The sequence below is a fragment of the Plasmodium yoelii genome, assembly GCF_900002385.2.
Source record: "Plasmodium yoelii strain 17X genome assembly, chromosome: 9".
In the NCBI taxonomy this organism is placed as follows: Eukaryota; Apicomplexa; class Aconoidasida; order Haemosporida; family Plasmodiidae; genus Plasmodium; species Plasmodium yoelii.
The window spans coordinates 947,576-965,256 of record NC_036181.2 but is presented as its reverse complement, the minus strand read 5'-3'; the positions used below and the strand labels follow the sequence as shown (position 1 = coordinate 965,256).

General features: G+C 21.4%; 4 protein-coding genes across 4 annotated transcripts; 2 read left to right on the top strand and 2 right to left on the bottom strand.

Moving 5' to 3' along the window:
- Positions 1-1,028: 1,028 nt before the first annotated feature.
- Positions 1,029-3,108, bottom strand: PY17X_0922500 (conserved Plasmodium protein, unknown function; the record flags this gene model as incomplete). The annotated part of the gene is made up of 3 exons (XM_022955990.1): positions 1,029-2,192; positions 2,620-2,664; positions 2,926-3,108. 3 exons carry the CDS (start codon positions 3,106-3,108, stop codon positions 1,029-1,031), a joined length of 1,392 nt encoding a protein of 463 aa, XP_022812191.1.
- Positions 3,109-4,928: 1,820 nt separating this feature from the next.
- On the top strand, positions 4,929-11,230 carry PY17X_0922400 (conserved Plasmodium protein, unknown function; the record flags this gene model as incomplete). The annotated part of the gene is made up of 4 exons (XM_725568.3): positions 4,929-9,849; positions 9,983-10,140; positions 10,289-10,546; positions 10,682-11,230. The coding sequence occupies 4 exons, from the start codon at positions 4,929-4,931 to the stop codon at positions 11,228-11,230; spliced, it is 5,886 nt and encodes a 1,961-aa protein (XP_730661.3).
- Positions 11,231-12,658: 1,428 nt separating this feature from the next.
- On the top strand, positions 12,659-15,497 carry PY17X_0922300 (conserved Plasmodium protein, unknown function; the record flags this gene model as incomplete). Its single annotated transcript, XM_022955989.1, has 5 exons — positions 12,659-13,098; positions 13,386-14,310; positions 14,511-14,592; positions 14,713-14,761; positions 14,888-15,497. 5 exons carry the CDS (start codon positions 12,659-12,661, stop codon positions 15,495-15,497), a joined length of 2,106 nt encoding a protein of 701 aa, XP_022812190.1.
- A 597-nt stretch (positions 15,498-16,094) lies between these two features.
- Positions 16,095-17,169, bottom strand: PY17X_0922200 (prefoldin subunit 5, putative; the record flags this gene model as incomplete). Its single annotated transcript, XM_022955988.1, has 3 exons — positions 16,095-16,354; positions 16,508-16,778; positions 17,053-17,169. 3 exons carry the CDS (start codon positions 17,167-17,169, stop codon positions 16,095-16,097), a joined length of 648 nt encoding a protein of 215 aa, XP_022812189.1.
- Positions 17,170-17,681: the final 512 nt, after the last annotated feature.

Below are 17,681 nucleotides of genomic sequence, written 5' to 3'. Positions count from 1 at the left end.
AAATATGTTGGGAATATTTCCAAAGATTAATTTTTTTATTGGGCTTATAAAATATTCACTTTTTTGTGTTTTTATTTTTAAACAAGTAACATAATAATACCATTTTACAAAAGTTTGAGTTTATGCATATATTAAACAATATGATTCATATGAACTTTCTCCATAGTATTTTATGTACAAATTATTTTATAAATATAAAAATGTATTTATTTTTTTTACCACAAATCTTTATACATAATTTTTTTTTTTTTTTTTTTTTTTTTTTTTTCAAATTGTTAGAGTAAAAATTGTATTATAAATGCTTGCAGGAAATATGCGCTTAAATTGTAGAACTATAATAAAATATATATTATTAAATTTATATTATTTTCTCCATTCGTTTTTCTTTATAATTTCAACACTTATTTTATATTCAATCGTTAAATATATTTTGGCAAAACAAAAAGTATACGCCTATATGTATTATATATATATATATAATAAATAAGAATGAATGCAAATATTTTAAAACCATCCCCATATATATGTTTCGTTGTGCATATGCATTATTTTTTTTTACTATACATAATGCATAATATAATTTATCCTATAATTTATTTTTTTAAATAATAAAATGAATAACATTTTATATTCAACAAAAAATTTTTTTTTTTTTTTTTTTTTTTTTTTAACATATGAGCAACTTTTGGAGAAGTAAAAATTAATGGTATTTTTTTTTAATTTACACAATTTGCAATTAAGTTATTTGGTGTTATAGTCAAAAAAATAAAAACTGACAAAAAAGGAGTTCCACAAAAGGGATAGGCGTATAGTGGTATTTCCGCTAATTTTTTCGGTAATTTTTTCGGTAATTTCCAACTGGAGCATGATTATTGATAGGTTCCATGCAGACAATTTACAAAATCATGAAATATATCGAATGGGCATTTTGGTCGCTTCGAATTAATTTTGATAGTTACATTTTTATGTGGTTATATTAATATAGTTTATTTAATTGGTTTGGAAAAGGGTGGGGAAATGTGTTGATCTTAATTTACGCTAATTTTAAAAATGTCTTCAAGTTTGATTTTAGGTGTTTGTACATTTTGAGATTCTACTATATTATTATAATTTTCACTATTCATATTTGCTAAGTTAAAAAAATCAATTTTATAAATTCGTTTTTTTCTATTATTTTTCAAAATAATAGTAGATTGTTCTTCTGCTTCATTTAACAAATCTTTGTATAAATCATCTTTATAATTTATATCTTTCTTATATTTATTAAATGTGTGTGCATATATTTTCATCATATTTATAGCCTCTGTTTCAACATTTGCAGATAATTCTTTATTAATACAATATATAGAATAATTAATAAAATTATAATTATCATTAGGTGATACATCCATAGAATTGTAATGATCATATATATTTCCATGATATGACTGTTTATTTATTATGCTCATACTATTTTGACTATTATCATAAGTATTATTATTAGTACGTATTATTTTATCTATCAAATCATATATTCCTGTATTTGCTTCACTAAAGCTATTATAATTATTTGTTATTAGTTGATTTAACGTTTCTTGATTTATATTTGGTTCAATTATTTCTTTTATTTTTGAAAAAAACCAATCATTTGGTACTGTATCAGGAGCCGAGGTTGTATTTTGTTCACTATTATCTGAATGATTGTCTTCTTTTTCTGAATAATTATATTCATTTTGGTTTTCTTTAACACCATTTTTATAATTTGGATAATCTCTTTTTGTTTTTCCATTGATCATATTAAAATTTTCATCATTTGATTTGCCCTCTTTCTTATTAACAGGCAATGTAATTTTATCATTTTTATTTTTTTTTTTATTTCCATCATCACTTGTACAATAATCAGCATATGAACTGATGTCACTAAAAAATGGAGATTTATTAATTTCATTATCTGATTCGAATATATCTTTTGTATCCAATCTATTTTTTGATGATTTTTTTTCCGTTTTTTTTTTGTGTTTTTTTTTTTTTTCTATTTTTGCTTTTGCATTTTCTTCCAATATCCTTTCCATTTCTTCTATCGAATCATTTTGTGTATCGTCAATCCGCTCGAAATCCTTTTCCTTTTTATTTTCTCCTTCATCTTGCATTGTTTCTGTGTATCCCTCTTCTTCTTGATTTGGTATATTTTGATCTACCTGATTAGAATTTTCCTAAAAAAAATACATTAAATCATATTTAATTATTTCAATTTGATGAAAATATTTTCGTCTATGCACATTCAAAAAGGAATATTGTATGTAGTTGTATCATTTTGCAAGAAAAGTAAATGTGTTGAGACACCATCATTTTATATATTTATCATTTTGGCTAGTCAAGGTGTGCATATTTTATTTATCAATTTGGCTAGTCAAGGTGTGCATACAATATTTATCAATTTGGCTAGTCAAAGTGTGCATACAATATTTATCAATTTGGCTAGTCAAAGTGTGCATACAATATTTATCAACTTGGCTAGTCAAGGTGTGCATACAATATTTATCAATTTGGCTAGTCAAGGTGTGCATACAATATTTATCAATTTGGCTAGTCAAAGTGTGCATATTTTATTTATCAATTTTTTGTTCTTTCTTTTTTTACTTCATATCCCAACATGCTCCAAAAGGCAGTATTATTGTTACGCACCTAAAAATAGGGAAAATTAAACATTACAATATGCCTTATACAGATTTGAACACGCCAAATCGCGTTTGTTTTGTATATAACGATAAAAGTGACGTTTTGTAAATAAAATAAGACAGTTTTGCAAATAAAATAAGGAAGTTTTGTAAATAGAATAAGGCAGTTTTACAAATAGAATAAGACAGTTTTGTAGATAAAATAAGACAGTTTTGTAGATAAAATAAGACAGTTTTAAATTATATATATTCGTATAATAATGACTACCTGCTCATACAATGTATTAGTTATATCAACCGCATTCCCAACTAAATCAATGTTCGTACTTTCATTTTGATTCACACTTTGGTCATCTTTTTTTTTTTCATTATTTTCATTATTTTCACTATTTTCACTATTTTCATTATTCTCAACGTTTCCACCGATGTTATAATTTATTAAGTCCCACATTATAAAAATTGTTATAAATTAAAAAAAAATTTTTAAAATAAATATTTCATCAGTTAATTAGGCTAATATATTTTCTTTATATAAAATTTGTGAATTAACAGACATTATAAAGACAGTTATAATTATAGAATTTTTTTATAATTTCAAAAAAAATTAACAAAAACATAGACATTCAAATACCATTTTTTTTAAAACAAAATTTAGAAAAAAATTGCACAAAACTTTGTATTTTTTTTTTTTTAATTCAAATAAAAATAATATACCCAAAAACAAATAAATGTGTTTAAACAAATAATATATAATGTTTTTTTTTTTTTTTTTTTTTTTTTTTTTTTTTTTTAAAGTCTTTATCAAATAAATGGAAAAGCGAGTTGTAAAAGAAAAATATATGAGACAAAAAAAATAGTTACAAAGAATATTTATATTTTTTTTTTTTTCTCTATTTGTGTGCATATTTTATTATTATATGCAAAATAATTCAAGTTACCAGTATTTGCTAATAAAAAAAGAAAAAAAATATAATAGTAATAGTAACAATAATAATATAAAAGAAAATAAAAATTTAAAGATAATGTACTTAAATAATAAATTTTAAATATACTAAATAATAAATTACAATTTCTTTGTAAAAGTTGTGTGATCAGTTTTTAATTAAATTTGAGGTTTTAGTAAGATTTATCCAGTATATATTTTTTTTGAGAATTATATATACCTATCATCATATTGCAATAAAAAATTACAATTATCGTTCCTATATTTTTCCACTACATATTAATAAGGATAGGTAATACTGAAAAATATTAAGTTCAAAATTTAGCTCCCATTATATTATTATATATAATATGTATTATATGTATTATATATATATATATATTATATACATGTGAATATTATTCCTTATATATTATAAAAAAAAAAAAAAACTGAATTGTTCATACCATTATTTTATGTATATTTAATGATGTAATTGTTATAACATTTTACTTGTAAAATACGAAAAAAAAAAAAAAAAAAAAAAAATAATATATAATATTTATAATAAAATAAAATTCAGATTTAAATGGGAAAATTTTGTTAAATGAGTAAAAGTATATTTTATGCTTTTATATTTCCTATTGAATCTTAATTTTATTATATATATATATTTTTTTTTTTTTTTTTTTAAAACCAATGATTATTCAAAGGTGATATTTTTAACAAGTTTAAAAATACATATATGTATGGCACTTTACATTAATACATTTGTTAATAATATATTTAATGATGAAAATTATTGCCTATTTTTAAAAGAAACCTTTTAAAAATGTAGATATGAGTTATATTCGACTATACTACATTAAAATATAGCAATATATAAGGTGTATATATATATATAACCTTTTATAATTTCCATTTTTTTTTAAACATTCTTATGATTTAATTATATTTGTTGGTAATAATATACATGTTTCTTTTTTCTATGCAAATAAATTTATGAATAACTTTTGAAGATTCAAACTTTGTATCATAAGTTGTTTAATTGCGCTCCTGTATTTTTAACGTTTCCTTTGATATAACAAAAAAAAAAAAAAAAAAAAAAAAAAAAAGACTAATTATGAAAATTTCTGACAAATATTTGTCGCGAACATATGCAAAAACGGAGCAGACACATTTAGATGAAAAAGAAAAGTAAAACCCCAAAAAAATAATAGATATAACAAAATTATAAATTGTGAAAAAAAAATTTCGAAAGAGAAAAGGCATAGTTTGTAATTTGATAGTGTTATAAGTATAGTATAAATAATAAAGATATATGTATAGACGTTTTATATATATGCAATATGAATGATAGCAAAGAAGAATGCCCAGGCCAAGAAGATCATAACATAAATAGGCAAAAATATTTATTAAATGGTAATAGTTATAATTCAGAAATGAACCCAAACAACGAATATAAAGAATCATTAATAAATTATAATAATTTTGGAAATAAAAATGGTATATATATAGAGGGTAATGAAAATGAAACTAACAATAACTCAAATGTTGCGAATAATTCATTTTACTATCACCAAATAAATAATATTAATAATGAAAATAAAAATAATATTTCAAGAGATAAAACAAATTTTTATGGAAATAATTTTGATAGTAATAAAAATTATATGAATAATAATGCCGACCAAAATAATAATTTATACATGTGCTACGAAAATGGTAGCAACCAAAATGTAAGAAAAATAAGTAGTGAAAACAGTGGCAGCAACCATAATCGAAACGAATATAATGATAATTATCATGGAAAAAATGAAAATATAAATTTTTATAACTCTTCTTTATATGGTGGAAAAGTAAATTTTATAAAATTCCAAGGAAATAATGATGTAAGATCGGATATGAATTTACAGCATGGGCCCATGACAAATATTATGTTACTAAATGGTAATGAAAATTCTGATCAAAAAAATTGTCTTAATTTTATAAATGATATTAGCAATGAAGATAGAAATGGTTATAAAGAAAATAACAATTTTAGTTATAACATAAATTTGAAAAAAAAAAAAAATGTAACATTCAATAGTGAAAATGATGTATATAATATACCAAACAGAGAGGTCGCCACAAATAATGCTTACGATAATGCCAATAATAATGGTGGTAGTAATGATCGTAGTAATGATCGTAGTAATGGTGGTAGTAATGGTGGTAGTAATGATCGTAGTAATGATGGTAGCAATGGGTCGGCGAGTTTAAGCCAAGGAAAAATCGAGTATGAAAAAAATGAGACACAAAATGGGGGGGGCATTAATAGAAATATTAATAACACCGAATTGTATAATTTAGTAAATTTAAAAAAAAATAATAATGCACATAATATGAATAACATACATAATAATTATATGGAATATGACATGAACAATAACGAAAATAAAATTAGCCAAATAGATAATAATGTAAATGAGGGTGGGCATATAAAAAATGATAATTTAGATAAAAATAATTTATTAAATTTAAAAAATGAAACCAAAAATAATATATATAATAATAATATGGAAACATATGGAAATAAAAAAGGAAAAAAAGAAAATTATAATGGAAATAATTTTATGCAAATTAAATTTAATAATACACAAAATTCTAATATAAATAATATGGATAATGCTAGCTCATCAAACATTAGCCCTTTTAACAAAAGTGATAATTGTGAAGAAATAATTAAAAAAGATGGTAAAAATGATGGTAAAAATGATGGTAAAAATGATGGTAAAAATGATGGTAAAAATGATGGTAAAAATGATGGTAAAAATGATGGTAAAAATTTTGGTAAAAATATTAGTGAAGACGATTTAAAAAACCATTTTGTTTTTAAATATCTTAAAAATATAGATGAAATATATGAAACACAAAAAAGAAATGAAAAATATGATAATAATGTTATCTCAATTAAAGAAAATGAAACAAACAATAGTATCCACACATTTATACAAGCATCTGCTGATGAATTTGATAATTATGTTAATAATTATTATAATGTTTTAGAATTACTTTATAATTCTAGTAAAAAAAAAAAAAATATAAATGACAAAAGAGTTAGGGCATTGTTATATATATTTAAATATATAAAAAATACACAAAGGAAAAAAGGAAAAGGAAAGGGAAAAGGAAAAAATGACCAAATATATTTGTTTGATGATACAGAATTAAAAAAGCTTAACAAACAAGTCGATTTATACATGGATTTTGTTAAGAATCGGGAATACAAAAATGATATGTTTATTCAATTTGAGGAAAAGGAAAAAAAAGAAAAAAGCGAAAATAAAGAAAGAGGCGAACGAGGCGAAAAAACAGATTCGGTGCCTGATCAAGCACAATATAATATTTCGAAGGAAGAAATGGGAAAATATATAAAAAATTTATTAAAAAAATTACTAAAAAATAAATCAAATTTATATTATAAGCCCTTAAAAAAAACACAAACAAATATTAATAATTTCTATTTTAACCACTCATTAAAAAAAGTTGATTATTTACATAATTTATTAGTATACATAAATTTTATAATTCTAAAATATATTTGTATTTTTTCACTAGCTGAATGGAATGCTCTTCTTTTTAAAGATATCATTAATTATAATTTTCAAAATTATAATGATCAAAATAAGTTAGTAAAAACAAAAAAAGATCATCATTTGGAAATGCCTAATGGGGGCAGTTCTGTTTGCGTGGGCCCACCTCCCGACGAGAGCAGATATGGAGATGGAGATGGAACTAAAAATGTAACAGAACATAAAGTAGATAACGTAACAGAACCAAAAGTAGATAACGTAACAGAACATAAAGTAAATGATGAAACAGAAGCCAAAGTAGATAACGTAGCAGATAACGTAGCAGATAACGTAATAAGCGGAAACGTGGAAAATGATGTGAACGGCATTAATAAAAATGTGATAAATTTCGAAATAAATGAAGAAATTATAGAAAAATTAAATCCGAATTATATGAATAAAGAAAATATGATTGATATAAATTATTATGAGCATATTATTGAGCCTTTTGATTTTTTTTTTTATGATCAAATATATAATGAAATATATAATTATTTAGAAGTGATAAGAAATAATAATAGATTAAATAATAATGATAATTTAAATTATGGTTTTAACTTAATTAAAAATTTACCTTTTCATTATTTTCAATTTATAGATATATTATCAAAAGAGATATTAAATATTAGAAATTTAATATATCGAAATAAATATATTAGATATATATTTTATTATATTTATAAAAATATTGAAAATAACAATTTATTAGAAACTATTAATAAAGTATTATTAATGGAAATAAAAAAAGTATTATTATATAAAGTTCAAATAAAATTAAGATATAATATATTTATAACTCGTTTTTTTGAAAATAATTATAATGTAATAAATAATAATTGTATAGAAGAAAAGGAACAAAATAAAATAAATTTTATACAAGCCAAGAAATCGTTGTTTAATCAACTTTTTAATTCATATAATAATTATTATAATATGTATATGAAAGAAAGGAAACAAAATTATGAATCAAGAAAAATAATTTTTAATATTACTGAAGAAAAATTTCAAGATATTCGAAAAAAAATGGATATATATCTTAATTATTTGGAATATAAAAAAATGGAAAAAGAAACAAACATTTTTAAAACTTTTGATAATTTAGACAATAATATATTTAGTGATAATAAAAAAATGTATAATGAAGAATTACCACAAAATGAATATGAAAGAAAAAAATATAATTTTGATGTATCAGAAAAATATATACAATTTTTATATGAAAAAAATTATATACTTATTATAAATAGTGAAAAAAATAATTCTAGAAAATTAAAAGTAGCATATATAGTTAAAGATAAATTAAAAGAAAATGATAATTTAGTAATAATTACATCTATTTTAAATATAAATAAATGGAAAAATTTATTTTATGCATTTAAACATATTTCTATATATAATAATGAAGAAAATATTATTGAAAATAAAGTATCAAACCCAAATGGTAATCTTATTATATGTATTGATTTTGTTCCTAAAACTTTACATATTGTATGTGAAAATATTATATTAGATATTTGTCACTTTAACATTTTAAATCAAATAAACGTTTTAAATGATCTTCGATTTTTAAATTTTCGAAAAAAAATTATTATATTAAATGATATTCCTGATAATTGGAATTTTATTTTGGCATTATTTTTATTAACCATTATTCCGATCGATAGTTCAATTGCAAATAAATTTGAAACAGCATATTTTGATGAGGAGGATAAAAAGGTTTTGTCTAGCATTATGAACAGGTTCATATCAAAATTCTTCATATTTTATCGTCAAAGGCCACAGCTTCTAACTGCCGCGAATGCTGAAAATGCTGAAAATGGTGAAAGTGTTTCGAATGGTGAAAGTGTTTCGAATGGTGCGAATGTTTCGAATGGTGCGAACGCTGGAAGTAGCAATAATTTTAGGCAATGTTTCCTTATTACCTATATGAGTGGAATACAAAAAATAATTTATGATAATGTTGAAGGAGATAATAAAGGTAGAGCATGTATTCACCCTTTACTTTTATTAGATGAAGAATTATTTAATTTAAAAGATTTCAACATATCTGAAAAATTCGATTTGCTTAAAAATATGATTAAAAAATTTTCGTTTTTAAAAAAAAGAATACTTATATGTTACTTTGGAGAAGATAAATTAGAAAAATTAATAAAAATGTTATTATATTTACATTCCTTAAATGATATATCAATTATTTTTGCAAGAAATATAAATATGATTATTGAAACGATAAGTAATGATACAAACAATTTTGATGTAGTTATTATTATAAATGAGCATATGCAAATTTTAAATAATTCTCAATTAATGAATAATTTAAAAAAAAAAAAAGTTACTCTATATTTTTTAATATCTGTTTTTACAAAAGAAGAACCTGATCTTACTATAGAAGAAACCCATTGCACAAATAATAAAGAACTTTATTTTTTTAAAAAAAATAAAAATAAATTAATGAATTTTGAACAAAATGATGCTGATTTAGTGTATAATTATTATATTAATAATATGATATCTGAAACAGATGAACAATTTTTATTATTTAATATCATTGATCAAAAAGAGCAAATTTATTGCAATAGTAGTTACAATGAGATGGTAGTTCCGACTTGTTTTGTGAGCAACCTTATAAATTCGGAAACGAATTCTCACCATTCAGGTATTACAAAAAATGAAAAAAAAAAAAAACCATTTTTATATCAACATGATCACCACATTTAGTCGATTATAAATTGTAGGAAAAATATTATCTATACATGTCTATTCATTTTCACATTTTTTCGATTTCACAGAATATTGGCAAGACATAAAAAATGCCCACAGCTTTTGGAATTTCAACAATTTTAATAAAGAAAAAATAGCTTTTTATTTGGACAAAAAAAATGCATTATACAATAAATACAAAAACGAGGTTTACTATATTTCTGAGAATACCATAGCCCCTCCACAGGTTGGCTACATCAACATGTCCCGCCACACACGCACACACACAAATATATATATATATACATATATATATATATATATATATGTATGCATTTTTTATATTGTATATTTCATGAAAAAAAATATTTTTTTTTTTTTTTTTTTTTATTCAGATATATTACTATTTAAATAACCCCATGAATGAAAAAAATACATTTAACAATTGCCTATCATTGGCATTAGATGAAATGATTGAAGAGCTTAACAGAAGAAGAGAGCTCATAGAATTTGACGAATTAAAAAAAAATACCTTAATAAGCATTAAGGAAAAAACCAATAAAAAATATTTTTCATCTATGAGAAAAGTCGAGAAAATATTATCTGAATTTTTAAATGAAAGTAAAAAGAAATCTTTTGAGGAATTTTTGAAGGTACGCAAAAAAGTTTTTTTTTTATTTTCACGCTTTTTTACATTCATCGCTTTCTTATCTTCACCGCTTTTTATTTCACCGCTTTCTATTTCACCGCTTTCTATTTCCATCGCCTTTTATTTTCTACGATTGCAGGGATGTAAGGGCTACGGGCAAGTACTAATGAAGTGTAAAGAAAAATTGTTTGTAACTTTTAATAAGTCATATAATATTCATTTTAAGAATTTTGAAAACCTTTGGCTTGATGAAGAAAAAAAAAGAAAAGAGAAATGGAAAGAATTATGGCAACTAAATGAAAATAATATTGCAAATAAAGATGATCCAAACAATACTAATATAAACAATATTTTTAATAATGTAAATAAAGAAACAAATGAAATGACAGATAATATCACAAATAATAATATAAATAAATTAAAATCAGATATTAATTCCTTTGAGAAGAAAAATTTTCGAATTAGGCTTTCATCACAATTATTTGATGAAAAAGAATTCGATAAACTTTTTATTGAAAGAAAAAAAATATGCATGTCAACAGATGATTGTCAAAAAGACGATAAATCATTTTCATGTGATGTAAAAAAGGATGCAGACAAAAAAACATGCTTATATGTTGAAAGAAAAAATGACAATCAGGAGGGAGATCAACAGGCCCAACAAGGCAATGAAAATTTAGCGTCATAATAATGTATATCAAATAAAGTGCAATAAACAAATGAATATAAAATCAAATAAAATAAAATCAAATAAAAACAAGGGAACGAAAAAATTATTACTAAAAAAGATTTACTAAAATTTGTAACTACATATGCATTATTTGTGTAATGAAAAAAAATGGATAGTATATAATTGAGATTGTGCCAACGATAAAAAAAAAAAAAAAAAAAAAAAAAAAGGAAAAGAAAAGAAAGAAAAAAAAAGGAAAGGAAATCCTTTTTGTTGAATATAAAATTTTATTCATTTTATTATTTAAAAAAATAAATATATAGGATAAATTATATTATGCATATATGTTTATGCATTATACATAGTAAAAAAAAATAATGCATACAAATAGAGGGGAAAAAATAGCCCCCTTTATTTGCAGCATTATTCATATCCCCATATAATGAATACATTGCAAAAAAAAAAAAAAATATATATGTATTACTGCATAATGTTTATAAAATAAAATAAAATAAATAAAATAAATTAAATTAAACCAAAATAAAGGATTAGTTATATTAATGAAATAAAATGTTTATATATAATGTGTGTATATACGACTATATGAACAGCTTTAATTTTATCATTTCTTCCCTGTTTTACTCCACTGCATTTTAATTTAATAACTTTTGTTTTTGTGTTTGTTTTTGTTTTTTATCCTTGTGTTTTTTTTAATGGATATAAAAGAAAAAATATATGAATTAAGAAAATTGTTAGAATTACAAACTTTTGGAAAAGATGAATCGAGAGAAAATCTTTTGAAGCTATTAAGAGAACTTTATTTAATTTTCATGTTCCATATGACTGACGATGTTGGGAACTTTTTAAAAGTATATTATAAGAAAAATGAAAAAATGAAAAAAGGAAAAAATGAAAAAAGGAAAAAAAGGAAATTCACATGTATAAATTTGTATGACCATGTCATAATTTATTTCGTATTTTGTAAATTGGCTAGCTATTAAATTAAAAAAAATATGTTTTAATGTTGCATAATGTGTGTACATATGCAGGTTTTTTTTTTTTATGAAATTATAAAATGGGATATTAAAAAAATAGCTTGCTAAATGTATCTTTTTTACATGAACAATCATTTAATTTGTGCCTAATTTTTTAATTATACTTTTATATGACCACAAGTATGTTCATTCTGTGTATATTTGTACTTTTAGAATGAATAAAATAATAATAAAGGAAGCATTATTTCAATGCCACTTATTATTTTGAATTTCATACTTGATGGTGAAATAAAAACTGCTGAAACATATATATACACTGTTTTTTTTTTTATTTGTATTATTTTTTGCACACATTTTGTAGAATATAAAAGACCAAGTTGACTCCCTTTTACGGCTATTGCTTGTTCATGTAGATAGTGAAAATCATACTCATAATGGAGAAAAAATATTAATGATTAATTTAATTAAATTGATTGATAACAAAACGAATAAATTATTTGCATGCTACCCTGACATATGGAAAGGCTATAACTCATTTATGTTTTTTTATATATTACCATTACACTATGAAGAAAAAAATTTAACTAACACATTTTTATCCATCTTAAAAAATTCAGAAAACCCGGATAAAAATATTTACATATCATTATTGTTACTCAATTCGAACAATTTTACAACCAAAATACAAACTTTAAAATATATTTTTTATCATTATATTTTAATTAATAAAAATGGAGCAAAAAACAAAATTGATGATCATGTGAAGGATAATTTCACAATATTTTTAGTCGAAAATAATTCCATAAATGTTGAAAAGCACATGAGTGTTCTCTTTTTTTCGATTATATCCGATTTGATAAAACAAGATTATATCACATTAATCAAGGAAAGGTAAAAAGAAAAGTTGTAAAAAATGTAGCCACTAAATAAATGAACAAAAATAATATTGGGCTAGAATACATTGCTTCACATTCTGCATCGTATATGTATATATGTGTGTATATATGTATGTGTATATGTATACACAATTTGTGTCTACATTTTCAGCCTTCTCACCCCTTAAAAGTGTTAGCGAAATGCTATTCAAAAAAATATACATTTTCTACAATGCATAAAGATAGTATTTATATTAGTCTATGGAGATAATATAATAAATTTTACTTAATAATATTTTTTAGGAATAAAAAAAAGAATGAAACAACTCTTATACATGTAAAGAATAAAATGGAGACAGAACAAAATGATTACATTAGTACATTAATTAATTATTCATTGTGTAAAAACATCTTTCATAGATATTTTAATGATCTTGAAAATAATATAATTAATGAAGATATAAAATTAAATGAAAAAAATATAAATAAAAATAATATTTTAGACATAGGAAAAAGTGAAGAAAATGGACATAAAAATAACCAAATTGATATTTTAAAAAATGAAAATATTTATTATGACATGGAAAAAGGGAAAATATTAATATATGAAATAAAAGATCATTATAATGAAGATTTTTTAAAAGGCATTTTTTATTATATAAAATATATGGTAGAACATTTTGAGGAATATATATTAGTATCATCTCCTACAAAAAAAAAAAAAATAATTCCAAATAGTATAAATAAAAGTTATATTTCTTGTTTTTTAATTAATTGTATATCTATTTTAATTAATATATGTTGTTTTAATAAAATATTTATAAATGATTCTTATAATTTAATAATAAATATCAAAAAAAAATTACTTAAACATATGAATACAAGTATAGTGGTTTCAATGGTTCAATTTGTTTTATTATTTTCAACAGAAGATCAATTTTTTAAAGCATCTAATTATTTATATATATTATTATCTAAGGAATATAAAAATTATTTAATAGCAATTACATTTTTTGATTTTATAATAAAAAATATGAATATACTTAAGCCCAAGACATTTTTTTTTGACAAATATGCTTCTATAATTTTGAGAATATATTTTCATCATTATAGAATATTTAAAAATGATTTAATTTATATATTACCACATTTAATATATGATAATAATTATAAAGATGTTTTTTGTTATCTCTTATATATTCCCTTATTGATAACTACTGAAAATATGGTACAAAAAAATGCATAACAATGTGAAATTGTATCAGCATAATAATTGTCCATAATCTAACGGTGTCTAAATGAGATATACATGCATACATGCATACATACATGCATACATATATACATACATGCATACATATTGTTTGGTATATATTTTTTTTCTAAATTTTTTTTTCTAAATTTTTTTTTTTTTTGTGAAATATTTAGGAAAGTGTTTCCAATATTATGTACATTAATCATGAAAACAAAAAGGACACTATTTATAACCACTTCAAAGGAGAAGAAGAAGGTATGTAAATTGTTTTAAGATGATATAAAAAAATTAGGAATATGTGTATGCAATATGTTGGTAAAAAGTGAAATAATTAATCATGTTTGTAAATGTTTGCAAATGTTTGCTACATTACAGGTTTTGAGAAAACAGCTATTCAAGAGTTAGACCATATTAATATGTACAGGTAATAAATGTTTTCCTTTTACATTTAGACGCTACTTGTGTATGTTCTACGATTGTTACGCATTATTTCTCTACGATTGCTACTGTATCGTTCCCTTTTATTTGCATCTTTTCTTTCATTCTTTAGAGAGATAAAAAACAAAATCAAGATTAAAGAGATCGTAAAAAATATGAACAAATATTTTAGGGTATATTTTAAAACAATTTTATGGAGCAAAAAAAATGAATGGTTATACCAAATTACAAAACTAGTTTTATATAAATTAAGATGTTCAGAAATTCTTGAAATATTAAATAAGGATTGTATAAAAGAGTTATTAAAAGGTTTATATAATATAATAAAAAATAATTATAGATTATTATTAGTTTTAAAAAATGAATTTATAATTTTATTAAAAACAAAATCTAATTATTATTATTTAATAAGTAGATATATATTAGATATTATAGCCCATAATTTAGAATCTATCAAGGTTACACATGATAAAATTGAAGATTATTATATAACATTAGATTCATTTTTTTTAAAAAACGATTTTAGTGAGTTAAAATTTTGGATGTCATTAATTCATGCATTTACTAGCATAGCATTATATTGTCATGGTTTATCTAATCATATATTAATTACTTATGAAAATTTGATTATTCAAAATAAATATCCTCTTATATTAAAATATATAATAATTGAAAATATAAATCTTATAAAAAATATATCTTACACTAAAAGTATGAGATAATATATTTGTATGACTATATTGGACTCATATTAATTATTTAACTTTTTCATAAATAAGTTGCACTTTTTTTTTGTAAATTATTTTTTAAATACGAACTTATAAAAAAATATATGCATAATGAATATTTCACCATATACGAAAAGTAGACATGTAAATTTATTTTATGTTTTTTTAATAATAACTACAAAAAATATGATTATCATAAAACTTGTTTTTATATAATTTTTATATGATTTTTATGAAAATTGAAAAAAAAAAAAAAAATTATACATACACATACATGTAGGAGGTATGATGTGTACATACAGAACTATACATAAGGCTTTCTAATTTTTATTTTTAATTTTTTATTTTTAATTTTTAATTAAAAAATAAAGAATAAGTTGGATAAATGTAATAAAGCGAAATTTTACTAAAATAGCAGAATATATATTTATAAAATTATCGCAACAATATTTATGAAAGTTTGCTTCGAATGTCACTAACATATTTGCAAGGCGATTACCATTGGCTTGACATAAATATTATCATATATATATATACATATATATATATATATATGTGTGTGTGTGTGTTTTTTTTTTTTTTGTGGATAAATTAGGCTATAGTTCGTACTGATGTAGTTTGGTGATTTTGATTGGTCTCATTGATTTGTTGTCCTCTTTTAATTTGAATATAATGTTTACATAATTCTATTTCATTTCTTTTTTCTATCAATGTAACTTTAATTTTTTTAATTTTTTCATTTAATTTTTTTATTTTATTATCAAAATATTCTATTGTTTGGTCAGAATTTCTTTGAACATAATAGTTGGTACCCATATGGACCAAAAAATTTTCCGTATCAACGATTTTCCCTTTGGAAGTTAATTCGAAAAAAAAAAGGAAAAAGATGAAAAATAAAAAAATTGTAGACATATAAAAATGAGAGCTTTCATAAAATTGTAATTTTCCCATATTTTTCTTATTTTTTTCCCATATTTTTTTTTTTTTTTTTTTTTTTTTTTTACCTGGTATATATACTAAAGATGTTAATGGAATATGAATATCTATAGGTTCGTTTTTTTTTTCTGTACCAACTTGTTCACTTTTATTATCAGTGATTGTATTCTCATTAGGCAATTTTATTAAATCTGATTTTTCAAGTTCATTTATAAATGCATTATAATTCTTACTTTTATATTTTGAAGGGTTTAGTTGTTTTACAGAATTTTTGCATTTATCATAAGTTACTACAGCCCCTTCTAAAATTGTATAATTTTTTTTTATTAACTTCCATTCCTAAAAAGTGGGAAAATACATACGTGTTTATTTATTCAAATAAGATGACATATCAATTTTTAAGAAAATATATATGCACAGTTATGTGTGATAACTAATATATGAGAGCATACTTTTTCATATATGTATGGTAATTAAAACCGTGCAACAATATAGTACATTATTATTATTATTTTTATTATTATTATTATTATTATTATTATTATTATTATTATTTTTATTATTATTATTATTATTTTTTTTTTTTTTTTTTATTATTGTTTAATATACAAACCTCTTCTAGTTTTAAAGTTAGTGAAACTAATTCATCAAGCCCTAAAGTGTTTAATTGAATAACTATATTGGGGTTTTCTTTTTCGTTATCTTCAATTTTTTCTATATCACATGCCATTGTATCGTGTAAGATATAATAATACAAAAATCAAACAGGAAATAAAAAAATAACTTTTTGTCTATAAATTTTTTTTTTTTTAGTTTTACATTTATTTTTTAAATAATAAAATAAAAATTAATGTTATATATTAAATTTGTGGAAAAATATTTTCTACACTTATGGTTTTTTCGCAAAGTATCATAATTTATTAGCTCTTATTTTGTACATATATATATTAACCACCTATGATAGTATATACATTACTGTACTCGTAACAACATAAAATGTGATATAAAATAAATATAATAAACTTTCGATGTTATATACAATAATATAATTGATATGCTTAATCGGAAATAAACATGTAGGAGATATATAAATTCATTTATGGATTATTAATATTGTTATATGAAGTGCCAAATGTGCTATAAAAAATTTAATTGAAGCTCTTTCAAGTACTGTGGAAAATGATATGGGTCAAGCCAATTTGTTACTATTTTTTTTATTCACAAATATGGTACATTATATAT